The sequence below is a fragment of the Cricetulus griseus genome, chromosome 2, assembly GCF_003668045.3.
Source record: "Cricetulus griseus strain 17A/GY chromosome 2, alternate assembly CriGri-PICRH-1.0, whole genome shotgun sequence".
Classification (NCBI taxonomy): Eukaryota; Metazoa; Chordata; class Mammalia; order Rodentia; family Cricetidae; genus Cricetulus; species Cricetulus griseus.
The window spans coordinates 64,812,406-64,839,971 of record NC_048595.1 but is presented as its reverse complement, the minus strand read 5'-3'; the positions used below and the strand labels follow the sequence as shown (position 1 = coordinate 64,839,971).

The window sequence follows — 27,566 nt, the reverse complement described above, 5'->3', positions numbered from 1 at the left end:
ATCTCCAGGTCTAGGAGACCTGATGCCCTCTTCTGGTCTCCACAAGCACACAAACATACATGCACAAATTTATGTATGCATCACATACAAAAAAATAAAAACAAGTCATAATAAAAGAACCCATCAATTATATGGAATTTAACCATTTATAACCAGCTCTATAGAATTTAGACTGATTTATTAACCCAGATTTAGAAATAATTGTTATATTAAATTGATCTATATTATAATATATATTTCTCTTCTTATATGTGAAGAACATGATTTCTAAAATGCTTAACAAGAAAAAAAAAAAAAAAAAGAAAGATGCCCTGAAATCTCAACATCCAAGAAGACATAGAGCCTTCTGAACATGGCATGCTGTTCTAGCGGCAGCTTGAACAGATGCACAGAGCACTTAGAAATATATCTTGCTGATGGTTACCATTCTGAGCTAGTCAATCAAGAACAATCTCCTGAAAAGGCTCAGCCCATAAATGACAGGTACACTGCATCGATGAAATGAGGGGGTGATTACTTTAAAAGGAGTTGAGTTGCTGGTAAAAACGCAGATGAATTTAGAGTTCTCCCCTGCCCACCCTATCCTAAAAGACATCACTGAGTTCTTCAGGTTTCAAGCCCTATGACACCCTTCTTTCAGAGCTCCCCCTTTAGTATGTCCATGTCAGCAAACAGATGTACAACTTGGTCTTTTGCACCCTGTTGGGAGCCAAAGATCTCAGGGCTTGGCATGAGATTCTAGGCCATTCTTGGCCAGCCACACAGTTGTATATTAACCATTACATAGCAGCTCCTTAGAACCTCAGTTCAAGAAAAGAAACAATTTGACCAAGTCCTCCACCCACAGGCTCAGTCACCCAGGCAACCCTTCCTGGACCTCTTACTCATGAACTCTTTATCCTGCCAAACGTCCTCTTTGTGGCTTCCTAATATCCTGCCTACACTAACACCTTGTACACAAACAACCCATTCTACCCCTTCCCATATCCTGCTCTACAGACTATATAAGCTAGCCTGAGAAAAATAAAGTTTGCCACTTGATCAGAATCCTGTCTTGTGGTCATTCTTTCTATGTCTGTTGTCCCCATTCCCTATCCAGAACTCTCTTGTCCCAGGTTGACGTTCTGCTGGTCAGGACAGGACCATGGCTATTTTCAGTGGCTGTGGCATTCTAGGAATCCATTATGGCAATAGGACACAAGCTGTAAGTATTCTTTCTTGAACAGGTTTGAGATTTGCTTGCATCCACAAATATGCCAACTTTGAAGGTAGCAGGTATAAAATGACCAGCAACAATGGTGTATAAAGTCCATAATCACTTAATTTCAATTGCTCCCTTTGAAATGCAACCCCTATTCCCCACACTTTTACAGTTGTTCATGTGCTACGTTGATCCCATCTTTTATGATTTCTATGTGATAATGTTTGCTTCATCTTATTTCTGCTTACTGTAGACTTAAATTATATCCTCTAGGGCTAGTCAGATCTGAGATCCTAAAAACAACAAATCTATTTTTTGAGTATTTGCCAGGTGCCTGAAAACTCAGTGTTTTCCAGGTAATATGTCACTATTCCTACACTAACTTTGTTATTGAGTTTCTGTCCCTTGCTTGAAAAATAAGTAAAGAGGAATGGAGGTTGATTAGCTAGTGTCAAGAACTGGAGAAAAACTCAGGAAGTCTCACCCTGGACTTGGTAATTTAAACACTATCTTTAAAGCATGTCTTCTTGGGCCTTATGAAGTGAGCAAATTTGTGAGGTTAACTATGTATGTATTATGGCTAAGCAACATTAGAAACAGTGGCCACATAGAAACTTGCCAAGTGCTTTAGGAAAGAGTGGGCATAGTACTGGGAGGGGGAGGCTTGCTTAATTTTGCCAAATCCATTGCTTCACAGACTTTGAACCTTGAAACCTGTTGCCATGTATTTTTTATAACACCTCTTTAGAGCACATAAAACTTTGGGAAGGTGTTCAGAAATGGTCTCTCACCTGTGGCATGGAGAGATTTGGAGGTTCGTGGCTGTCCCACAGGACAAATTCAAAAGAATCTTCAAAGATTTCTCCACCAAAGTGACGATAGTAAATGATTCCATTGAACAGGTCTCTCTGAAGGAAGCCAGGGACAGGATACCCTAATGGGGCCACAAAATACCACACAATTTCAGTGGGGCCCAATGAAACTGAGCTCACCTCCCAACATCTTCTGTGATAGTGTGTTCTTTATAGCCAAGGATTTGCATTAAATACTTTAAACAAAATGTAGAGCAGTGGATTAAAATTGCCCTATCTCAATGTGGAGATTAACAATGGAAAAAGTATTTCCAAGGAATAGCTTTTATTTCAAATACACTTAAAAAATTCTACTTATTTCATCCATGTTGTCAAACTCCTGTCACCGAAATGTAAGCAAATATATTAATGAAACTATTTGAGTAGCCATTGAGAATATCTCCCAAATATCTCCCACCACACTTATTTATTCTATTGCCTTTCTTGGCTGATTTAATTTTTAATAATGTAATGGTCATCTTGAGGTTGAGTGCCAGAACTTCCTAGCTGTACAACTTTGGTAGTAGGCTGACAAAATAAGTCTTAAGTTTTCACTGCATAAGATGGAAACATAATATTTTGCTTCATAAATGTAGTGTCTAACCTTACACAAATTTGACTGTAATACAAAATTTTTTAAAGAAAGATTCAATTCCATTCAAACTATCTTACCTGCCTAGAACTTACCTATCAGTCCTGGCCCTGGCTTCTTCATGATCTCCCCAGCCTGTGGGAACTTGGTGATATTAAAGAAGATGTAGTCATCACTGGAGTCCATGTCTGAAGCTCTCAGCATGGACCCTTGGATCAAGACAGTCTGCCCCTCTTCTAGTTCAATAACAACATTGGTTATGAGGAATGGGGGGCTATCATCTTTAGGCAGGATGTTGATGGGAAACTTGTGATGGCTGCTGTGTTGGCCATCAAATATCCTAAAAGCCACAAAGTCTTTGGTAGAGTCACTGTCATCATGGTGATAGCGAACAACTCCAGCCTGTAGATCAGCCACAGTGAAGAGAAATCCTTTTCCCTCTGATGAAGAGAGCAGATGTGGTACTGAGTGATCAAGGAAGGGGGAAGAGGAAGGAATCACTATAGCACAGTGGGCTATGGGAAGCAATGGTAACACAGATGCTCCTAAACTCGCCATGGAGCTATGCCCCATACACCATCACAAACTAGAAATGTTCTAACTCAAACACACATAGAGTAGTCCCTATGACACCTCAAAAATGTAAAAACAAAACAAAAAGTGTAAGTCAAGGACAGTGTGTAAACTGTGCAGTTTAGTGAGTGACAGGATTCCACATCTAGTGTTGAATACTGGCTCTCCAACTTACTACCTGTGTGGACTTGAGACAAGTATTTGAGACTCTGTGAAACAGGAAAAATAATAACATTAGAGTTACTAAAAGATACCTGACTGTTATGGTCCGAAGACAAAAATGGAGAGGAAGGATGAGCATTCTCTCTTTCTCTCTCTCTGTCTCTCTGTTTCTCTGTCTCTCTCTCTCTCCCTCTCCCTCTCTGAGTCATCTTCTCTCCACCCCCAGACTTTGTGGGCCTTTGGACCTTAGACTCACACCTCTCTGACAGTCACCCACCTTGTTTCCCAGGGCTTTGACCTTGGACTTGACTGAGAATTATTTAATCACTACCCTACTGGCCTAGGACTGAATTACTTGATTGGCTTTTCTTGGCATGTTCTTTCCACAAATGCATCATGAGGTTTCTCAGTCTCCATACACACACACACACACACACACACACACACACACACACACACACACACTCCCCATAATAAACCTCCCCTCCCCTTATATATTTATATGCATTCTATTGGTTTCATTTCTCTGACTGATCCTGCCAAACATAAGTAGATACAAATAAATATGGATGCAGATATCCCATGGCAACATGAGAGAACTCCAACAACAGTAAGCCTCTGATAAATATTGATTAACTCTCAGGTCATTGTCATGGCATGGCAGCAGTGCCTAGGGAAGCAATCTTTCCAACCTGCAGCATCAGCACCAAATGGGAAATTATTAAAAATGCAATTACTTGGGCTCTGCTCTGAGCCTACTTAATCAGAAATTCTGGAGACGGGACTCAACAACCTATGTTTGACTAAGCCCACCCTGAGGGTGAGTGCATGCTAAAGTTATGAGAACAAGAGATAGAGCCTGACTGAAGCAGAGGTATAAATCCACATTAGTCACTTCCTAGGTGTACACCCTTAAGCGAGATGAGTTTTCAAAATTGTCTGTTTGTAAAATAGGAACAATAATAGCATCTTACTTCATAGGGGTGAGGTGAGGAAAATGAACGAAAGCTTATAGAATGGTTGACCCAGCATCTGACACAAAGTGAAGGATTAACAAGTGTGAGTATGACTTTCTCTCCTCTCAGATTCCAGAACACCACTGTATCATGGGTTACCATCCCAATTTCACTTCCATAGCATTAATAAACAGTTTCATTCCTGCACAGACTACTACAAAAGAAATGCAAGTCATTGCACTGGGCCTCTGGAAAACTTGTTAAGAACTGCAAAGTTATATGTTGTGCCTTGTTTTTTGTTCTTTCTATCTTTTACTGGTTCCTGGTTCACAGACACAAAGAAAATACCACTGGTTATGATGTTGCTGCAATAGCGTGGCTTTGGACCGACCCCTGGTCCTGACTGCTGCACTCCAGTTTCAACTGTCTCCCACTGTCCTGGAATTAGGCAGGATTTACTGTAATCCGTTTCTTTTCAATTCTGAATTTCCCAATTACAAGCAATGGTAAATGTAAGTTCTCCCTTTTCTTTACTAAGCAAAATAAGAGGATAATTGGATTAAATCCTCTTAGGGCATTATAAGGAACAGCCTTTGACAATCACATGAACACCACTTTTATAAGGGCTACTTCCTTCTTATCTATCATCCTTATCATTACAAATCCATGTCTTTTAAACTTTTAAAGTGTGGCCACTAATAGCAACATAATAACATCATTATTGTTGAAGCATTTTTAGAAGTTTTTTTCCCCTGTTTTACAATGTATTTCTCTGAAACAGAAATATTTTGTCCTCCAACTGGGGACACACATAGAGCAAACCTGAAGTCTGAGTAACGACCAAGTAAAAGACGTAGTTCATAAGGGATGTAAGCATCTTAGAAAGTTGAGTTTCAATATCTCCATATCATCTGACTATAATGATTTCAGTTTGGAAGGCATCCAAGAACTGATATACATACCCTGTTAAATATGCTGTGTGTGTGCTTGCACATGCATATGTATGTGTGTGTATCTGTGTGTGCTCATGCAGGTAAGCATCTACATGTATATGAGTATGTGTGGCGGGGTGCTGTACATGCCAGAGCTCAATCTCAACTCTCATTCCACAGGGACCCGATGCCTTATTTTTTAAAGATTTTTTGAAGTGTTATGTATACATGGGTTTTGCTTGCATATACATCTATGTACCACATGCATGCCTGGTGCCTGTGGAAGCCCAAAGAGGGAGTCAGAAGTCCCTGGAGCTGAAGGTAAAGATGACTTTGAGCTGTCAGATAGATGTTGATAGTTAAACTTGGGCCTTCTGGAAGAACAGCCTGTGCTTGTAACTGAGTTACCTGTCTAACTTCTTCCATCTTGTTTTTATAGCTGTTGTTTTTAAATTCTTATTTATATATTTATTTATTTTGGTTTTTCAAGACAGGGTTTCTCTGTAGCTTTGGAGTCTGTCCTGGAACTTGCTCTGTAAACCAGGCTGGCCTTGAACTCACAGAGATCTGCCTGTCTCTGCCTCCCAAGTGTTGGGTTTAAAGGCATGTGCCACAACTGCCCGGCTATCATTATTTATTTTTATTGTGTGAATGTTTTGCCTGAATGTATGTATGTTCACCACATGTGTGCCTGGTCCCTGTGGAGCTCAGAAAAGAGCATCAGATCCCTTGGAACAGGAGTTAAGGGCAGCCGTGGGCCACCGTTGAATGCTGGGAATCAAACCTGGGTCCTCCCTCAAGCACCAGTGCTCTTACCCCACCCCACCCCCAGGCCATCTCTCTAGCCCCTTCCACTTTGTCTTTTGAGAAGGATCTGTCACTGGGATCTGGAGCACGTGGATTTGGCTAGGCTAGTTGACTAGGAAGCCTGAGGGCTGGATTAAAAGCATGCACCACCACATAGGACTTTTATGCAGCTCTGAGGATTGAACGCAGGTCATCACACTTGCTTGGGACGTGTGCTACCAACTGAGTTGTCTCCCTAGTCCCATGATGTGATTTACTTTTGAAGAAAATAGTCCCTGAATTCAATTTTGGGTTGAACAGGTAAATCATTGACCTCTTACTGTAAGCCGTCCATGCTGCAGGCCACCAATGGTGACCAATTGCACAGCACCAATGTCATCATTGTCGACGATCTGAAACTGTTCCCAAGTGATGGCCCGAGATTGCCCCTCCAGGAGATTCAGACCTATAAGGAAATACAGAAACATGTTCTACAATGTAGCTGCTTAAGGTTAATGAGTTTTCATTCATAAATCTATCTCAGAGTTGTATCTTCAAATGCTTTTCATGAAACTTGAATATTCTTAGTAAACTTGGCTCTAATTTCAACCTGACAACTGATTTCTTAAGAGCCATGATGATATCAGAATCTAAATGCTGAAGGAGAAAGCAGAAGTTAGGCTCACAGAGGTTCCTAGTTTTAATGAGTCCAGAGGGAACTTCTCAGAAATCATACCTATATGGTTTAAGAGGACAAGAGTTAGAAAGGGTTTTGCATATGACTTACAAGAACATACATAACCCCATGGGGTGGGGAATGCATATCCTTATATCCTTAGACAGAGCCACTGTATCTGGCATGTTAGAGGCAGATGTTAGATGTACCTAGATGTTAGATGTGGAGTGCTTGGCACTTAGTGAAATAAAACGTATATTAGTGTAAACTCTAATTAGAGATGGATTTATACAACTAAAAGGTTGAAACAAAACCTCTGCTTAGACTCAGTATGCCAGAGGAAGTCTGTAGTTTCTATCACTGGTAATAGGAAAAACATGGTCTCTGGCTGAAGCTCCACATAGCCATCAGGCATTTTTATCTCTCAGTAGAACCGGGGATTGACAGACAGCTCTCTCTTCTCTCATCCACCAGACTCTTCTCAGAAACGCTTGTTGTGTCTGCTTCATGGGGACACCACAACAACAGAGTAATCCATATATCTTACTGAAAAGTTGTGGCCAGATAAAGAGGAACAAGAATGGAACCGGAGATAGGTTATTAACTGGTAATTTACTGGGAAATATATATTCACACAAGGAAATCAGTAACCAGATTTGGCACTCCGAGAAGTCAGGTCTCAGATGCTTCCCAAAGCTGGCTAAACCCGGAGCAAGAGCGAACCTGGCTCCACCTCGTTCCTTTATCCTATCCTTTGCATACCTGTGACCACGCCCAGGAGGTACAGGTGTCGGGATCTCTCCCTACAGCCAGCTCAGCCTTGTCACCTTCTGTAGCTTGGAATATGAAACATCACCAAAAGGCCCACATCTTATAGTCTTGGTCTACAGGGTGGCCATAGTAAGAGAGGTGATAGTGCTTTCAGGAGGTCTGACATGGGGTAGATAGTAAGTCACTGTGACCATGCCCTTAAAAGTGACTGTAGAATTCAGCCCCTTCCCCATCCTCTGTCTTGTTGCTTCCTGGCCATGAGGTGAGCAACTTTGCTTCCCTACAAGCTTCTGTCATGATGTGCTACCTCATCACAGCCCCAAAGCATGGGGCCAACTAATTATGGACTGGATTTCTAGATCTATGCCAACCTGTCCTCCTCATAAGTTGGTTGTCCTGGGTATTTGTTACACAGAGAGAAGACTAGTGACCCCCACCCCACCCCACCTTCCACTCTTCCTTTTCAGGGTAGGTTCAATACAGGATCTGCCTCAAAGTCTGTTTCCTGGGGAAATTGGGCTAAGGCAGCTATGACTGAAAAAAAAAAAAAAAAAGAAAGGAAGAAGTGAGAAGAGGGAGGGAAGAAAAGGAAGGGGGTAAAAAGGGAGGGAAAGAGCCAGGGAGGGGGGATTCAGATAAGAGGAAGACAAGCATATGCCAATGAGCTCCATGGCTGCTGAAAAGCCTCCTGGGTTCTCAGGGTGGTGTTGAGGATGGATATAGGGGTTTTGAAGTGACATACGCACACACAGCACAGCATATGCATGGCATCCTGGGATACATCAGAGAGACATCCAAGAAGACTAAAAGTCAACCGACACATCAAAATGCTAACAGCAATAATATTATAGTATGTGTAGTGGGAAAATGAAGAACTATCCTTCTTTTTAATACATTCTCTAACTTTTCAGTAATAGCAGATACCAAGTTCATAACAAGTAAAAATTCATTTTAAAGAGGCTTGTACTGTCTACAGCAGCCAGACACAGACCTGAAGCTTCCTTGATGCGTCTGAGCATCATGTAGCTATCACACATGATTCCATCTCACTAAAACAAGTAATCTAGACAAAGGTAGTGTTGCTACTTGACTTTGGTCCTTCATTTCTCTCATTATCCCTCGAATATTCAGAATGATAAGCCTAAGCTTAGAACTGGTCAGACAAGGATACAACCCTCTTAACATGACCTATACCACTGCTCCAAGGTGTTTTGAATGCCATTGATGGCATTAGTGAGAAAAGAAAATCCATTTGCATTCCTCATTTGCATCTGATCCAAATATATAAATCACATTCCCAGTCTACTTGGAATTGAGTGGCGGTATAAAGTCTTTTTCTTTTTTAAAAAGCTACTTAAGTCTTATTTACTTATTTCGGTTTCCATGCTACCCAACAAAAGCTAGGACAACAGGTTCCAGGCTGCACCTGGCTCCCACTCCTCTGCTAGTTTTGAGTCAGAGATCTCTTCTTTCTCAGTCCTACTCTCAGCCAGTATCACAAGCAGCCACTTTCTTACTCTGTTCCTTTGAAAGGGGGCCATTTTTATGGTGTCTCTCCCCAAGAAGGAAGGTAGCCAGAGGATTCAAAGATGCTGGATTTCAGTTTCTCACTAGCTAGTAGGAAAAAGCAGGACAGAGATAACTGTCTGCTGCCCTTGGTCTGTCTGGGATTCCATTACCTCAGGGATGAAATGGAATTAAAGTATTTTTTTGACCCATCTACTACCTTGTATTTCCCTCTGGACTACACCCACACCTGTATTCCAGGACACCCGGGGAGCATTCGTGTCTGCTGTTCTGATGGAGATGTGGACTGTGATGGGGGAGCTCCTCTCAAAGAAGAAGTCATATACCTCCAACTCCACCTGGAGACAAACGAGTTCACATGAGCCACATGTAGACAAATTCAGGCTTAAAGTCCCATCAGATCTGGGCTATACTCTCTCTCTCTCTCTCTCTCTCTCTCTCTCTCTCTCTCTCTCTCTCTCTCACACACACACACACACACACACACACACACGAAGCAAAAAACAGATTCTGATTTGGTGTTGCTGTTCTCTCTTGTTTTAAATCTAAATCTATCTTTAAAATTAATTTATAACCAATTGAGGAAAAAATCATATCATATAAACCACCCCTTTTAAATGCACATAAATTTACCAAGTTGCACAATCATCTCTGAGTGAACAGCTTTTCCATTACACCAAAGGTCCCATGCCTGGTACTGGTCCCCTACATTACCACTCTGCCTACCAAGTGCCAGGATCTGTTTTATGTCTTTATACAGTTGCCCTTCCTGAAAATCTCACTTAAATATAGTCATACTATTTCCAGTGTGGGGCTATTATGAACCATTTCACTAAAACATTCATGTGAAAAGGGTGTTATTTTATTATAGGAAGTAACTTACATTTGTTAAGTCACTCATTTCATTCTTAGGTATTATTTTTGGTTTATGATTTTAATCCTTTAATTGATCATGATTGTACATATTTGTAGGGAATAGTATACATACAGACACACATATCTGCACACTGTACCCTAATCAGATCAGGGTATTGGCATATCTGTATTACCAACTCTTGTATGTATCGTTTCCCAATGTAGGGAGCATACAAATGCTCTCTACTAGCTATTTTGAAACATATACATAAGTGTTATTACTATTTTTATGGGTGTGTATGTAAGAATACAGTGTATGTAGAGCATGTACACTTCAGGGGTACAAGCTTGGGGGTGCACAGAGACCAGAGGAGGGAGATGTTTTGTGTCCTACTCTGTCTGCCTTATTCCCTTGGGACAGGGTGTCTTACTGAACCTAGAGCTTGGCTAGCAGCAATCTCCTGTCTCTACCCTTTCCATGGGCCTCAGGACTATAACACCAGTGCAGATTTTCTAATTTCTCTAGACAACTGAGAGCTACAGTCACATGCATTCCACCTGGATTTCAACATGGCAGCCATGGGCTGGAACTAAAGATGCTGATCACCAAGATAAAATACCTTTCTTCAATCTGTCAGACCAGTGTCTCTTCAGACAGCCCTGAACTGCACTGCACTGTGACTTGCAGAAATCAAGTCTCCTCTGAGAAACTGAGTATACTAGTAGGTCCAAGGGTCAATGGAAGCAGACTTTCAAATACTTATTTGAAATCCACCAGGCCAGACGTTTCCCCTCCTTCCTTCTTACCTTGTAATGTCTCCGCTCAGGATAGCTGCTGTTTGGTGGCTGGTAGGCAATTTGCATGTCACTTAGATCGTTCCAGGTGAATGAAGAGATGGGTCTGGTATGATCTAGCAGGTGGGTCACATAGCCCTGGGGTGGGGCTTTAGTGATGTTGAACACCATTAAGGGTTTGGGGGTCTCATCCTCCTCACAGTCCAGAACTGAGGTTGTCAGGGGCGTCAGTATGAATTGATCTACCTCCAGGACAAACATGGCCATGAATGCAGCCCTTGGGGCCTGGTTTGGAATGCCAACTCTAATAGAGACAGGCAACCACGCACTCTCTGACTTTTGAAGGAGAGAAAAAATAAAAAGAAGGGAGAATGACATGAATGAAGTTGTAATGTGCATGGTTAATGTAACAGTATATAATGACGCTGCAGCCCAGAGGATGGCCCAGCTGTGACCACCAGCTACATATTAGAATCACCCAATGACCACCAGAAACTGCCTCAGGTGTTCACTTAATTATTACAAGGAGGAAGCTAGAAAACTGGTAGTCTGGAGCTTCCTGATCACTCCAATGTGCACAAACAATTTGGAATGGAGCACCTGTTTGGTATCAGAAAGAACTATGTGTGTGATTGTGTGTGTCTGTGTGTGTGCGTGTGCATGTGCGTGTGCGCCTGAGTATTTGTATTGCATTCATGCAGGAGCCCATGGAGGACAGAAGAGGGCATTGTATCCCCTGGAACTGGTTGTGAGCAGCAATGTGAGTGGTAGGAACAAACCCAGGTCCTTTGTAAGAACAGAGTGTTCTTAACTGCTGAGCCTTGTGCTTTCATCTTCACTACTTGTTATTTGTATGATGCTAGACAAGTTCCACAATTCCTAAATCCCATGCTCCTCTCACCTATAAATGGAAACGCTAGATACCTATGTATTGAATGAAACCATGAAAGTAAAGCACCAGGCCAGGCCGTGTCTGGCACAGACACCAGTAACCTCCTTAGGCCATGTGGTTTCAAAGAAGGCAGGAGAAGACAGGGGAGAAGGGCCCTTGTCTTCATCCCTGTGTACTTGTGCAACTGAAGGAGGATTGTCCTGTTGCCTAACAGAACAAGGGAACTACAAGTGACCGCTGAAAGTAGAAATGCATCCTCCCCAAATGAGAAAGCCACAAGTGAGAGATGTCCTATACTCAGAAAAGGGCATGGCACTGAGGTCTCAATGAGGGGTATGGGAAGGAAGAAGCCTGAGAGCAGTAGACTTTTGCCGTCATGGCATTGATGGGACCCACTGTTGACAGAGCATGTTCAGTGATCAAAATCACAATTGCCCCACACACCAGAACTCTAGTTACTAGATCTGGAGTAGGGAGAGAATGTTCATGCAAGTTTTTCTTCACTTGCTCTTATCTGGAAGACTGAGAGATGGTATCCTGTATCAGTCTCAACTGAAGTACACACACACACACACACACACACACACACACACACACACACACACACCCAGAGACACTGGATTTCAAAAGCAAGAAAAAAACATGCTATACTAAAAAAAAATATGTGTTTGTTGGCTGCAGACTCTGGAATGTTCTCATTCACTATAGGAATACAAAAATATCAAGAAAAATAGAGAAGACTTATCTGGGGAGAAGGGTGCTATGCTGACTACCCATGAAGGCTGAAGCCGGGGTAACACCATGTCCCTCGCCTCAGGCATCAGAACAGACTGTTCCTTGAAGAGCCTTACAGGGTACAAGCAGGCAGAGGACTGCTTCAAGGCCCACCCCAGAGGAGGTAAAATTTCCAGAAGCAGAATAATGGTGGCTAATCCTCATTTAATACTTGGGAGTCCAGAATTTCCATTTATAAGTGGGAAGATCCAGAGATTAAGAATTAGAAATCTTGTTTAGATCTAACCTGTCCTTATGTATGTCAGTGACATGTGAGTGCTCCCATGCCACATGGGGCAGAGGACTGGCTCTGGGGTCATCCTGGATCCTGACCTATGGGGACCATCCCTCAGAAGACAAAAGTCTAGCTGCATTAACCTGGAAAGATAAATAATATTCTATTGACTGTAGGAAACATTGCAAGAGCTGGCTCAGCCTAGGGAGGAGTGAACCCTCCTTTAAGGGACAGAGAGAGAGAGAGACTCTGAGACGGAGCTTTCCAGAGAAATCAGGAAATTGATCCAGACAACAAAGAAGCTTGAAACATCTGGCAAACTCAGAGAGCATGACATCATTTTCTATGAGTTCCCAAGCAGGTAAGACCTCCCTCTGCAGTAATCCCTCTCTCAATCTCTTAGCCCAAGCACCAGTCGAAGGCTCAGAAACTGTCTAGCAACATCTGGAAGAAGAGACACTTGAAAGAAAACCAGAGGAGTCAGTCCTCTTTTCCCCACAGCACAGTGACAACCAGGAGCAGTATTCTGAGATACCACAAGGACTACATCTGCCCATGACATGTCACTGGAAAATAACAGTAAAGATAAATCTTTGTTTTAAAGGACTAGGACTCAACATTGAGGGCAATTAAGTGTAGAACTGAATCTAAATAAATACATTCTTTTTTCCCAAGACAGGTTTTCTCTGTGTAACAACTCTGGCAGTTCTGGAACTCACTTTGTAGACCAGGCTGGCCTCTAACTCATGGAGATTGGCCTGCCTCTGTCTTCCAAGAACTGGGATTAAAGGCATGCACCACCACAGCCCAGCAATAAATGCATTCTTTGAAATGTCAAAAAAGAAAAAGAAAAAAGGATACAAATGTCAATAGCACTTACTTAAAAGACAGATGGTATAAGAAATAATATAAGAAATAATAAACCTTACATTAGAAATGAAATTTCCAGTATAGGGCCTGGAAACTCCCAGAAGGAAAGACTATTAGAACAACATTCATCCAGCATAGGAAAGAGTCAAAAGAGCCCTCTGCAACTATGGATTTTTAATAATATTAATAAAAGTTAAAAAGTATTTCTTTGTTTTCTTTTTGTGCTGGGGATCCAACCCATACCTTGTGCATGCTAGAAAAGCACTTTAACACTAAGAGATTACTTCCTGCCTTTAGAATACTTTTTAAATCTAAACAAAATATGAAATAAAGAAAGGACATTCAAATATGCAAAATTAGGTCAAATGAAATATGCTGTATTCTGTAAGATGTGTGTTCAGGGTGTGTGTGTGTGTGTGTGCAAGCGCACACGTGTGTGCATGTGTGTTTTATACTGCGAATCAAATCCAAGACTTTGCACATGCTAGGAAACATTTCCTTTTTACTGACGAGAATACATAAATAAGATGACAGAAAAATATCTGCATGTATCCATTATTACTAGGATATAGTTTATATTTCCTTAATCAAGAAAAAATTTAAAATTTCAAGAAATACCCAGTCATATGGACCTCACATAAAAGACACTTGGGATTCATAGAAAGATTGAAAATAAAAGTGTAACCCAAATTTATGATGTGAAAAAAGGACTAGAGTGGCCACATTCTTTTCAAATAGAGGGAATCAAGGCAAGAAGCATTGACAAGGACAATGTGTACAGCTGAAATAGATGGACTACCCGACAAGGAAAATGCCTACAAGCAACATTATATTTAGTATTGTTCTGGTCAAACTAGTGGGAAAAAGAGCAGAAGTGAAAGGAATAATTACAGAAAAAGAAAGGCCCAAATTATCATCATTAGTAAAGATATAATTACGGTCTTTTGAAGCCCAGAGAATCGAAAATTTCTTAAAATAATTGAATTTAGGAAAGAAGCCAGATAAAAGAAAATTATACCAAAAAGTTGCATTTCCATTTACCATCAATAACCAATGAAAAGACATCATGCCAGGGAAAGATTCTGTTCCTGGTAGTTTCACAAGAACTTCTCAGGACTGGATTTAATAAGTGCGCTCGACTCACACAAAGGAATGTCTCCTTTCTGTAGACACTGGAATGACACTTGTCCAGTGGAAAGTGGCATGTCGTTCTATATGAGAAGACCCAGGATGGCAAAGTTCTCACACCCCAACTCTCCCCCTAAAGAATTTTCAGTTTGGACCTAATGCTAATTAAAACCAAACAACTTAGAGGCTGTAAATATAACCTACTTAATTATTTATCTGGAACCAAAACATAGGCAAGAATGGCTAAGGAAAGTCTAAAGATGGGTGGTGCCAAGACCTGTCATGTATCAGATCACACAGCTGTGGGACTTAGAGTGGTGTGGTACCAGCCATGAAAGACGTGGGGGAAATGAACAAAAAGTTAGCCTCTGGGTCATCTATATAGCAGAAGGATTTTCTGTGGTCCATGGGGAACAAGTACATACTTCTAACAAATAGCTCTGCAGATTGGCTACATGGAGGAAAACAACTGCATACACTTCACTGTGCAGTAAAACTACTTTAGGTGTTACAAAGACATAACGCAAAGGGAGTAACCTTTAAAAGCATAGAAGAAATTGGGCTGGGGGTGTCTCTTAGTGGATAGAGCTCTTGCCTAGCACTCATGAGAGCCTCCATGCAATCCCCACTACTGATTGTAAGTTACTAATTAATGTAGGAGAGAAAATTATGGTGAGTAGGCGTTTAATCCGTTAGCAAGAATGATCTGTACAGCCACAAGACTAACCAAAGGACAAGTCTCAAAGCTTCCCAGACAAGTTGATACCATGAAACGAAATGAACTCTGGGATCTGTGGTCCTCACTGTGTGTCTAAGTGTAAGAAAATGGTTATCAATAAAATCAGTTTTGTTTTCTTATTTTATCATGTTTTTAATGTTTTCTTCAATGGGCATACTGCCCTCATGTTTATAAATGAACCTGTTTCATGACTTGTCAAAATGAAAAAAACTGAGAAGCTCATTTAGAAGGACAGCCTAATGATGAAACTGACCTAAAAGCACAAATAAAGCCTTTGACACAGAGAAGGAACAATTATGAAAAATCAAACAGAAAGAAAAAGATTTTTAATGGAGGAAAGAAGTCATTGGTAATGAAAGGAGTTTTGTAACAAACAGACAATATGTGTTAGTGCAGTGGAATCCAGTTTTGATTCCTTCAGCCATAAGACAACCATACATACATAAATAAATAGCAAGGCCATCACTAAGAACAGGAGGCTGGCCTACACTACTGTTTCAAACCTGGCTGACCACAAGTTCTTTCTGTTGGTGGCTGTTTAGCAGTAATAAGCACATGGTTACCATGTGCCAAGCTCTGTATCAGGCACTTTATAGGGACTGTCTCACTTAATCCCTCAATTACTACAAGTTAGGTTCCAGTACCCTCATTCAGGATGGAGAAAATGAGACACAAAGTGAAAGTCAGATGGCTATTTATATAAATACCTGAACCCAGGTAATCTGGGCACCAGCATTAGTAACCACTAGCTACAGACAGGGAAACCTGTCTTTTGAAAAGCTCCCTAGCTTATTTGGCAAGAAGCCATTGAAGTTTTACTTCCAGATCTCAACCATAAAATTCCGTAATCTTGTTTCATCATTTTCTAATCATGTATGGAGTCATCAACTTCTTGGGTAATGATGTTCACCACTAGACTGGGTTTACTCAGAGAAGCACCCATGAGAAGGCATGGACTAACACTGGAGGTCTTACCCAAAGTTGCCCTGGATCATCTCACACTGGCATAAACCTGGGCTGCATCCGCAGGGACACTATTCCCCCAGTTTGCCAAACAAAATGTAGAATATTAAAGTAACATATTAAATATTTCATAAAATTTCCTCCACTTTGGGTCATTATTTCAGTGTGAAAAAATTGAAAGAATGGGGGCAAGGAAAATGAAGACATAGCAGGCTGGAGGAGCCTTTGGGAATCCCTAACCTCAGTGACCTAGCTAGGGGCTAGGGTGTAGGTGTGTGACCCAGCTAGGGGCTAGGGTGTAGGTGTGTGACCCAGCTAGGGACTAGGGTGTAGGTGTGTGACCCAGCTAGGGGCTAGGGTGTAGGTGTGTGACCCAGCTAGGGGCCAGGGTGTAGGTGTGTGACCCAGCTAGGGGCCAGGGTGTAGGTGTCTGGCCAACTTCACTCTTACCATACACAAGGTTTCAGGTTCAAAACTCAGTGTGTGTGCATGCTTGCACTCACACATTATATATATATATATATATATATATATATATATATATATATGAAAATAGTAACATGCAAACCGCTCCAGTCCCTTCCTCATGGTGTAGAGCTACAGAAGAAACAAAATACTAATTTTAAATGCCAAAGCTGCTGGTTGAAGTACTTCCAGGCACAACCCACAAGCCTGAAGCTGTGCCCTCAATAGTACAGTAACTCTTCTGCATAGACACCGGCATGGGCACCTCCACGGAATTGCTTTCTTACAGTGAACCAACTAAGAATGCCAGTGCATAACTCCGAACTCTACCTTGTATGTGGCTTGACTCCTCCTGTCCGTGAGATCCAGCTGGATGGCAATATAATCAATGTTGGGTGAAGGGGGGTTCGTGTGTTGGTAGTGAAGCCCCATTAGCAGGAACTCCTCACAGCTCACTTTCAGGCTTCCCACGTTTTGCAATGCCAGGGCACAATTTCCACCTGGGCACTTCGGTCCTGCTCCCAGCTCTGGAATGCACAGCACTGCATTGAGACAGCCACTTGAACAAACCCAAAACCCATCCTCCTCCCTTGGATATATCTTCACTCACTGCCCCAGGACACTTACACATGTACCTTCCAATTATTCACTGACTAGATTGTCATTGTTCTGAAAGACAATAAATTCCTTTACTGAAAAAAAAATAACAAAAAACAGTTGTCCACTTGTCTCATCTGTCTTTGCCCACCAAAAGACAGGCTGAGAAAAAAATAAAGAAGAGTTTGAGGTATTTGAATACCTCTGACAAATATGACAGCGGCTCACCATGGACATTCACAGCCCAGCTAGTTTCCTTTCATGCTATACAACTTCATGAGGACTGTCTACCCACAGGAATCCCACCTCCCTGGCCCTGGTTGGTCTTTTTAGCAAATCCTCCCTTAACCTTTCTCTGGCCCCTTGAACCAGTCTGTTTTTGAATTCATAGCTGTCTCTAAAAGACTCTTGTCTTTCCCAGCTGTATTTTCACTCTTGCTGGGGGAATGATGCTCAGGTTCTTGAATTTCCATAATATATGAAACAGATACTCAATTCTTAATTCAGTGGTTGTGATGACAAATTGACATGACCAATGTTCAACTTTAGCTGTAAGCTTCTGTCCAAAATCCCAGGTAATACTATGGCTATTTCTAGGTCTTCCCATAGTTTCTAGAATCAGATAGGAAGTGTTAAAAATGTACTGGTTGTATGACTAACCCTGTAAAATATAGTAACTAAGTAAATTCCACAAGGGGAATTCAATTCAAACAACATCCTGGATTTCAATCCTGGCTGCTACCTAAAGTCATTACTAAAGCACAGCCCAGTAACACTCACTCAGAAAAGAACAAATTACTCTCATCACTGCTGTCCATTGTTATAATCAGAGCTGGAAACTCATGAGCACTACAATGGGCCAGGCCTGTGCTAAGCACACTATGTCCTTACCCTATAGAATGGCTGTTCTCTTTTCCCATCTATCAGAGTCTTAAACCCATTGATAACTAAATTAATAAAGGAAAAAAACAAACAGCAAACCCAGGTATTTCTGATTTTGACTCCAAATTCACAGCCTTAGGAACCTACATTTTTTTTGAATGTGTTTTTAGTTACATTTTAATTTTATTTATTTTGTGGAAATCAGTTTTCTCCCCCCACTATGTAGGCCTGATGATCAAATTTAGGCTTGGAGGCCAGTGTCCCCACCTACCAAACTATTCCACTGGTGTGTGTGTGTGTGTGTGTGTGTGTGTGTGTGTGTGTGTGTGTGTGTCCATCCAAAAAGAACTTGTGCCACAGTATGAGTTTGGAGGACAGAGGACAATTTGGAGGTTGTAGGTTCTCTCCTTACACCATATGGGTTACAGACATTAAACTCAGATCAGGCTTGGTGACAAGTGCTTTTACCTACTGAGCCGTCTCACTGGCCCTAACTTAACATTTTCAACAAGGTAGAAGCTATATTTGTTAAGTAGATCTCTTTGTCATAATGAAAGATGAGCATTTACAGACATTTTGGTCAGTTTTAGTAACCTTAACTGTTAAGAGGTACATACGGGTCTCAGAAAAAAAGCTGTGTGGCTGATCTCCACGAGGTCCCTCTGGCTTATGGTGCAGCACAACCAGCTTGCCATGGGCAGGCAGCTGAGTCCCCACTGGGTCTAGTCTGATGGTGCAGTCCAGGTTGGCTGTCCTATCATAATCAAATTGGAGCAGGTTCTTGTCAATGGCTTGGGATAAGCCATAGAATTCAGTCACTTCCAGAATATTGCTGTTCAGACGGATGATATTACAGTCTGGTTCCTCGAGATGGACTCGCAAGAGAAAGGTTTCCATGAAGGTCTCTGTTTCCGTAAATCTGGAGGGAGAACAGAGTAAAGGGTATATCCACTGGTGCTCAAACTCTTCTGAGACTTGAACACTCATCTTAAAGACTCCCCTTTGTGAGCAGGGTATGGTGATGTATGCATCTCTACTCCCAGCTGAGTTACTCCCTCCCATAGTGTCAGTTCAAAGTCCAGGGGGCAAGACCAGGGGTCCTAATAGCATGCCCCAAGACCTTACCATGGCCTGCTGCTCATACTCAGACAGGGAGTCCTTTCAGGCAATCTAGGCTTTTTAATAAAATTCACTGATCAGTTTTATTACCAGTTTGAGGACAGCTAGGATAAAGACTGCATTTGAGGCTAGCCTGGGCAATTTAGTGAAATCCTATCTCAAAGAAAATCCAGACCAAACCATAATAACAACAAAAATTGTCCTTCACAAAATGTGTACTTCAGTTGGAGTTTGGTTCCATTTCTTCCTCTACTCTTAGCCTCCCTATTTCCATGGTTTTACCTCTACCTTTGCAACAATGCTTTTTCTTGCCACTTTCCTCCTTAACTGTCTCTCTTCCAAATCCTGCTCAACAACCATCCTAAGATCTAATGACTTCGGAGATCCCCAGAGTACCATTTCTACCATAATTTAAGAGTTTAAGGGCTATATAGTTTATGGGTTGAGTTTCAATTTAGGAGTGAAGAAGTGTTGAGTATCAAGAACTTTTGTCCTTCAGAAATGCCCTGAATGGATGGTTCTTTAAATCTTATTTGGATGTTCAGCTCAGCATTTGCCATGTAAACTAAATGAGTAATTGTTACTGCCACAGTGATTCTGTTCTGGGGCATTTGTAGAGGCAACTGGAGATGGATTGTCATGCTGTAGAAGTGACAGAGGTAATAAATGATGAGTGCCTCTGATGATGCAACTCTGAACTAATGCCTTTGAAATTTTGGTTCAGATGCTTTAATAAGGCTTTTATCCCAACTGCATAGGAACCTGCAATAGGCATTGTCCATCCCCTTTCACCAATGAGGAAACAAAGGCAGAGAGAAGTCAAAAAGCTTGACAAAGAGGTTAAAGGGGAGATTAAGGGGGAATATACTGCTCTCTGGTCCCTTGCCTCCAGCCTTTCTGGAGGCTTTATTTCAAATGTCCTCAAGATCAAGTGCATGGCAGCTCCTCTAACCCTCCTTGCATGAGCCCTCTCCCAATCTTCCTACATGCTAGAAAGTCAAAGGGTCCAGAAGCCGTAATGTGCCAGCTTCCTAGCCTTCCTTGGCAAGCTGTTTGAAGATGGTTTGGCTTCGACTCTAAAGTTTGGAAAGATCAAACACCCCCTTCGTATTGATGTTGTAGCTTCCTAGGGAATCCTTGGTGCCATTTCACTATTTGAACATAGCATTTTGTTTGTGACTCTCTTTTGGTGGTTGCAACTGTAGTGGCTCCCAATTACCCCTCTGTCAGTTTCTGGCAACCACTAATCTACTTTCTGTTTCTAGGGATCTACCTATTAAGAGATTTTGCATACATGGAACCATATAATACTTGTTCTTTTGTGACTGGCTGTTTTCACTTGGCATAATGTTTTTAGGGTTAATTTATGTTGTCCAAATGGGGACTTCATTAGTTTTCATCGCTAATATTCTATTATGCACTTATACCATTCACTGGCTCAATTTGTTCAACATTTTAACTACTATGAGTAAGGCTTCGCTGTTAACATTTCATATAAGCTTTTGTAAGCATGGGTTTTCTCTTGTGTATATAGGTTGGAAGTGTTTTACAGGATTATATGGTCAATCTATGTTTAACTTCATAATTGATTTTAAACACACTTGTATTATTTAATGTTTAGAAATGGAAGATACCATACTTCCTATAACTAAGCAGCTGGCAATCAAACAGAAGGGTTTCATTCAATTTTGTAATAAATGTCTTCAGATTCTCATAAGGAACTTATATTTGTAATTTTCACCACAATAATGGGTTGGACTACTGAAGTAATGAGGTGGAGTAATGGGAATCTCTGCCCAAGACTGGAGGGAAACAAAATGAAGTTAGTAATCTCTAGAAGGCCAAGGAGGAAGAGACAAATGAATTGATGTTTGGCTGCAATGGTTGCCTCACTCACTCACATCTCCAATTTCTGCTGGTCACTTTCTTACTGGATTCTAATGACTCCCTCGAGGTAACACATAGTCACAGAAAATGCCCAAGAAGTACACAGCATGACTATCTGGCAAAAATAAAATAAAAGAAATAATAATAACCCTTTCTGAACCACTTACCTGTAAAGCCTAAGCTTCACGGAATCTTCATCAAGAATAGGGCATCCATTGTGAACATACTGCACTTCGTTGGGAAGGAAATGGCAATCAAAGACCTAGTTCACATGAAGAAAGAAATGCCTGAGAAAACCAGTGCTAAGCTTAACTTCTCTAGCCCTGTGTAGTATTGCATGAAGAACTACATTCTAGCTGGTTGTGGGGACGCACACTTGAAATCACAGCACTTGGGAAGCTGATACAGGAAGATCACCATGAGCTCAAACTCAGCTTGGGCTACCTAGTAAGACTGTCTCAAAAGAAAAAAAAAGAAATGGGGTGGGGAGGAAGGGGGAAGGAAGGGACTGAGGGAGGGGAAGAAGAGAGGGAGAGGGTGAGGGAGTGCCTATCTATGGCCACAAATCATATTATTTATAGTTGTGTCTTGTTTTGTTGATATCTAAATTATGATAACTCAAACAGGTCAAACAAACTAACTAATGGATGTCACAGCTTTAAATAACTATATATCTACAAACTATAATGTTTTGTAAATATCTGATATTCATTAAAAGAATATTTATCTCCTTCAGGAGCTTATGGCAGCTGAATCTGAGGGGTCTTGCTGTGTCTGGATAGTATATTTACCACAAACATGCTGTTCTCTGTGGCTTTTGTTCTTTCTTTTCAAATAAAATCTTTTTGTTCAAAGATGGAGATACTGGCTGTGTGTACTGGGGAGTTGATGAGAGCCAAATAGGACCTATAGTTGTTTCTCATGCTCTTGCAAACGACTGCTTTGTTATGGGGAAACAAAACCAAATGACTGATGAGAATCAAAATAATTTACTCTCCTTTAATAAAGTTATAGTTAACCCGTCACCTCATTCAGAACCATTAAAGAGATGACTATTTTACATTAGGACCCTGTTTTTTTGTTTTGTTTTAAGATTTCTGCCAAGTCACTATCTTGCCCTGCCCTGACCAAGGTGGCAAAGTTCTGAGAAACACCCCTGTGTGCCTCCACACATCACTGTGTGGCTTTCATGGCACCTTTAACAGCCTCAGACATTTCCAGACAACATAGGCCGCCCTGGGAAGACATTCTCACTAGTAAGAATGAGTTTCTAGTCCTCTTTTGAATTGACAACCAGGAAGAAGATAAAGGGAAGCCCTTCCCATATCATTGACAAATAGCCACGGTAATAAAGAGACAATCTGCTTTGTTAAAAGAAACATCTGTTCCCTGTTTCCTAATATGTTTTCCTTTTATAAAAGGCGACAACCATGATTGACCATAAATTTACTAACTAAAACAAAGGAGAGCTAAATCCTTTTCTAATTACTGTCTAGCTTTGTTTTTTTCCACTTCAACTGCTTTTCAATTACAATTTATAATTAAATTGTCACACATTCCTGACTCATTACTCACTTTAATGACAGTGAAGTGGTTCAAACTAGAGATGTTTTCTTAATGCTGTATTTCAGATTCAAAAATAGCAAGCTCAGCACTAAACCAAGGTGATTTTTCCACCCAGAAAAAACGTTTTCCTCTGGCCCAGGTGTGGAGTGCTGGGGGTGGGGATGTCTTTCCCTGGAATCTGAGAGCACACTGCCATTGATCTGTCTAAGTGGCTATTCAGGAGGTAATGGAGACAGAAGGCACTAGCATGAACCCATGCAAGTGGCTTTCCAAATATGCAATGGGAATGAACCTGTTGGTTCTAAGACAAACTTCAGTAATGAAATGAAAACACTAATTGAACAGATGTTAAACAAAACATTTCTGTGCAAATTCCACAAAACTGTTCATTACGCAGCAGGGTGTTGTTAATACAATAGTCTTGCTAGGAATGGATTCACATAAGCCGAGCTAGCAGCTTACTGCTAAGCTCTATTAAGGAATAATGTTTGTTTAGCTGTGTGTGTGTGTGTGTGTGTGTGTGTGTGTGTGTGTGTGTACATGTGCACTATGCACTTAGCCATGCTTAATTCAAAAACTTACAATAAATAAATCCCTGGAAGGGCTGAACCACTCTGGATTTAAAACATGCACGAATTTTCCTCAAACCAGACTTTACCTGGGAATTTTATCTTTACTGAAATTATCAGAATTTAAAATTAGAAAAAAAAAAGGAGAAGAAACAATGTTTCTGTAAGCATATCTACGACACATGACAAACTGGTAATGAAGCTTGGAGTTTTAATGAGCTACCATGAAATAAATTTTAGAATGTAAGGATCACATGTCCACTTGAGGTGCTGCAAAGCCACTTGCTGTGTCATATTCACACCTAGAAACACACACACATGCAGTCAGTACCAGATTAGACTTTTTTCCAATGATCAGCCGACACTAGATGACAAGGGCTGGAGGTATTCCCAAACAGTCAAGAATTCCCTAATCTAGTTGGGTGTTTTGTTGCCTCTGAGGCACATTAGCTCCCTGATAACTAGACTTTGCCTTAAAATCAGAGAAAGTCTGACACAAAGATGACTGGAAGGTCTCACTCTGTGACACTCATATTTACATGATGAAAATGTCATCTTGATTTATCTTTGTCATTGTGGGGTCTGAATATGACCTAATTGTATCTCAAAATTAACAGGGTCCAACTAGGAAATCAGCCTAGGAATCTTGAGGTCTTCTCCAAGAATGCTTCACTTGGAATGAGTGGAAGAAATTGAGGCCAGAATAACCTTGTAAGGGTGGTCACAGCTCACCCTCCAAGTGACAATTCACTAAACCCTGTCTCTCTTTCTCTCTTATCTCTCTCTTTATCAATATCTCCTTCTCAATCTCTCTTTCCCCCTTCTTTCTCCCTTCTCTCTCCCCCTCCCCTAAAAAAGGGACAAAGAAACCTATAATTTTCTTAATTCTCCCCTCCCCCACTGGATTAATAACTACTCTAGGGCCAGGCACCTGGTAAGACATGAAAATTCTCTGCAATGAGAAGAAACACCAGGAAGGTTTATTGGTAACAGTGCATTGTTAAGGAAAAGTATACACATATCTGTATGAGTTTAACCCTTACTTCCTGCAATATGCTAGATTCAGATTAAACCATGTCAGTGGGAGGCTTATTATATGAATCCAGTCGAGACTACTCAAAAATAGGGCTGGGAAGATAACTCAGAGGGTAAAGGCATTTGCCACCAAACCCAATGACCTGCTCAATTCCCATGGCTCAAGATGATAACTGACTTCTGAAAGTTATTCTTTAGCCTCCACAAGCATGTTTGTGGCTTGCCCATGTCTATACACACACACACACACACAAATACTGTTTTCAAAGTAGTCAAAACTATGCTCTACCTGTTTGAGAAAAGCAAAAGGATCCCATGCCTGTGCCTTTCTTTTTTTATTTAAATTAAAAACAATCTTATTTTACATACCAATCCCAGTTCTCTCTCCCTCCTGTCCTCTCATTTCCCTACCATCTCCCCATCCCACCCCCGAAATGATGTGACAGACTTTGATGATGCCTGTGCCTTCCCATGCCTTGGTTTCAAATTTAAGAAACCCTTTATCTATGCCTTCCGACTTCCCACACTTGGTACACACACACACACACACACACACACACACACACACACGCACGCACTTCTTAACAGAAGTGAAATTGGGACCTACCTGTGGAGTGAGTCTCCCAACCCTCTGGGTTATTGGCTCATTCATCACCACCTCCACTCTACAGGCATCCTTCTCTTTGGGGATGGCAAACTTTAGATGATCTCCAGACAGGAAAGCAGAACTGCCCTTCATCACCCTCAGGCCCCGGTTGATGCTGATGAAGGTGGAGCTGGCCAGGTCCAGGTTCAGCAAAAGCAGCTGGAGCAGCAAGAACAGCAGGGCCTTGGGCCCAGTACAGCCTGGAGAGTTCATGATACCAAGGCCAGTTCTGTCCACAGGCATAATCTGATCAACAAAGCAGGATTCCTGTACTTCCTCCCAGAGTGTCAGCTCACAGTCCAGGGGGTGAGGCCAGGGGTCCCAATAGCATGCCCCAAGATCTTACCATGCCCCTTCCATTCAGAATCAGACAAGGAGGCCTTTCAGGCAATCTGGGCTTTTTAATAAAACTCGCTGATCGCTCCTGACAACGCTGGCAAGATTAATGTGCCTCCCAAGTGCTTTCCTAATCCTGCAAACGGGAGAAGAGGTTGGAGGAAAATGAGAGGGAGACCAAAGGATTGTACAGCTATTTAAAGAACTGTTCCCAACAAAGGGATCTTTCAGCTGGCCTATAATTTCAGTTAAATTAAAAGCAAATAAACTAACTTGACCTTCAGGCCCATTGGAAAGACAAGGAAGCCATTTCATTACTCTGCTTGTAGCTGTTGCTTCCGGATGCAATGGACCTCGTGGGATGTCAATTGTGTGGTCTAGCAGGGTTCCCCTGCCTGATTGCTAGAGTGCAGCAGCAGGTCTTCCAAGCTCAGAGCAAGCAGTGTGCTCTTTGCTTTCATTTCCCTATTTGTTAAATTTCTAATTTGTGCCAGAAATCTGATAACAATATTTGTACGCTGTTTGAGAACATGGGTAATTTAAAATCAATAGAACCCAGCTAAGAAGTATGCCTAACAACTGGCCCAATGAACTTAGAAGGGCAATGAGGTCACCTAAGAGACTCTTCAGTGGAAACGGGTGAAAATGATTTTTTTTCTAAACAGGCATTCAAGCCATTGCTTATACACAAATGGGACTTTGAAGAAGAGTGACATGGTTTGAATTACACAGCTAATGGCACTGTCTGGGCATGTATTTATATCCTCAGTTACAAGGCTAAAAACATATTACATTTGCTCAGGTGGAGTTGCGTTTCTTTCCACAACATCATGATTATTTTTTAAAATAAATGTATTATAACATATCCCTAAACCCGGAGTACATTTAGATGACTAGTGCCAGTTTGCTATGCCCATGGGAAAGCCTCACACTGAGCCGGGTTCTGAGTGGTAGAACACTTGTCTTAGAAACTTACACCTTCATAATTTCAATTTGGCCCACAGAGGAACTACAGAATAAGTAAGTGAAAATGAAGTCTCAGTGGGTATACACACAAATCCTATGGCTCTGCTTCCCCCATATCGCTCCCTGCCCTGCCTGCTCTGCACACCCACTCATGCCCTCCAAGGTCACCACCCAGCAGCTCTAGAGCACGCAGCTAGTGGCAGCAAAGGTTTGGATGAGCACCTCAAGGAAGTAAAACTAAGGATTGCCAAGAAACTTATGTCACTTCTTGTGACAGCAAAAGCCTCATCATAACAATTCAGAACACTTTGACAAGTAGTTTTCTTATCATCTGTGAGAGAAGTCTGAAGAAACCACAGCCAATGGGAGGAAAACTCAGCCTGTTGACAATTTTGCAGATGGTGCCTAGTTCTGCATTTGGAATAGAAGGGATGTTCATGCACAGCGAGCAAGCTAAGAAAAGCCTGGGGGCAGGTAGGAAGCGTGGGCAGCAATGCCTCCTTGTGTAGGGTTAGGGGAAAGTGGAGTGAAAGCCCACCATCATTTGGGGACAGGACTCACTAAGGTAGTGAGCTAGCTGGGCACAATGAGCGTTTCTCCAAACCACAGCTTTTTTCTTTTCCTTTTTAAAATCACGGTGTTTCTCATTACCTTTACCACACACATTTTAAATGAAATGGTTTCAAAGCATGGGTTTCATGAGATCATGTCTTTGATTAGTAAAGAACTGTGTTTGTCCTGATTTTACAAATGCCTTGTAGAGACCACCTCAAATACACTAAAGGGACATTTGTCCCAGGTCATTTGAAACCTTTCACAGATGGCATTTGTCCTGTGTCACCTGAGGGGGTGTAAGCATTACAGATCGGCCTGTTTTTAATGATGTCAGTCCTAAAATAAAGCTGTTCACAGACTCCCACTGACCATGCTGTCCACACTCAAGCTATGCTGGCTTATTTGTGTAAAAATGCAAATTTGGTTGTGGAATTTTTCACAACAAAGTCAAATCCTTTTACCATTTATATCTGTTATCCAAGATCACACAGAAAAGCAAGCCATTCGGGAGAGGAGCAAGGGATAAAGAGAAAACTACTTTCTGAGATTTGGGCTAGCAAGGGCTTCCTCCTCCTGGCCCTCCTGCTCAGCCCCTTCTGTGGCCTCTCTCTATACCACTCTGCTTTTTCTAAAAACACACCTATTTATTTGCATATGTGTGGGCA

At 41.5% G+C, this 27,566-nt stretch overlaps 1 protein-coding gene across 1 annotated transcript; it reads right to left on the bottom strand.

Annotated features, from left to right (window-relative positions):
- Positions 1–636: 636 nt before the first annotated feature.
- Positions 637–25,287, bottom strand: LOC118238165 (FRAS1-related extracellular matrix protein 1-like). Its single transcript, XM_035438679.1, has 10 exons — positions 25,006–25,287; positions 21,396–21,490; positions 18,840–19,141; positions 17,074–17,270; positions 10,690–11,013; positions 9,257–9,365; positions 6,395–6,519; positions 2,740–3,046; positions 1,993–2,135; positions 637–699 (listed from the first exon to the last, which is right to left on the bottom strand). The coding sequence occupies exons 1-10, from the start codon at positions 25,285–25,287 to the stop codon at positions 637–639; spliced, it is 1,947 nt and encodes a 648-aa protein (XP_035294570.1).
- Between the last annotated feature and the right edge of the window lie 2,279 nt (positions 25,288–27,566).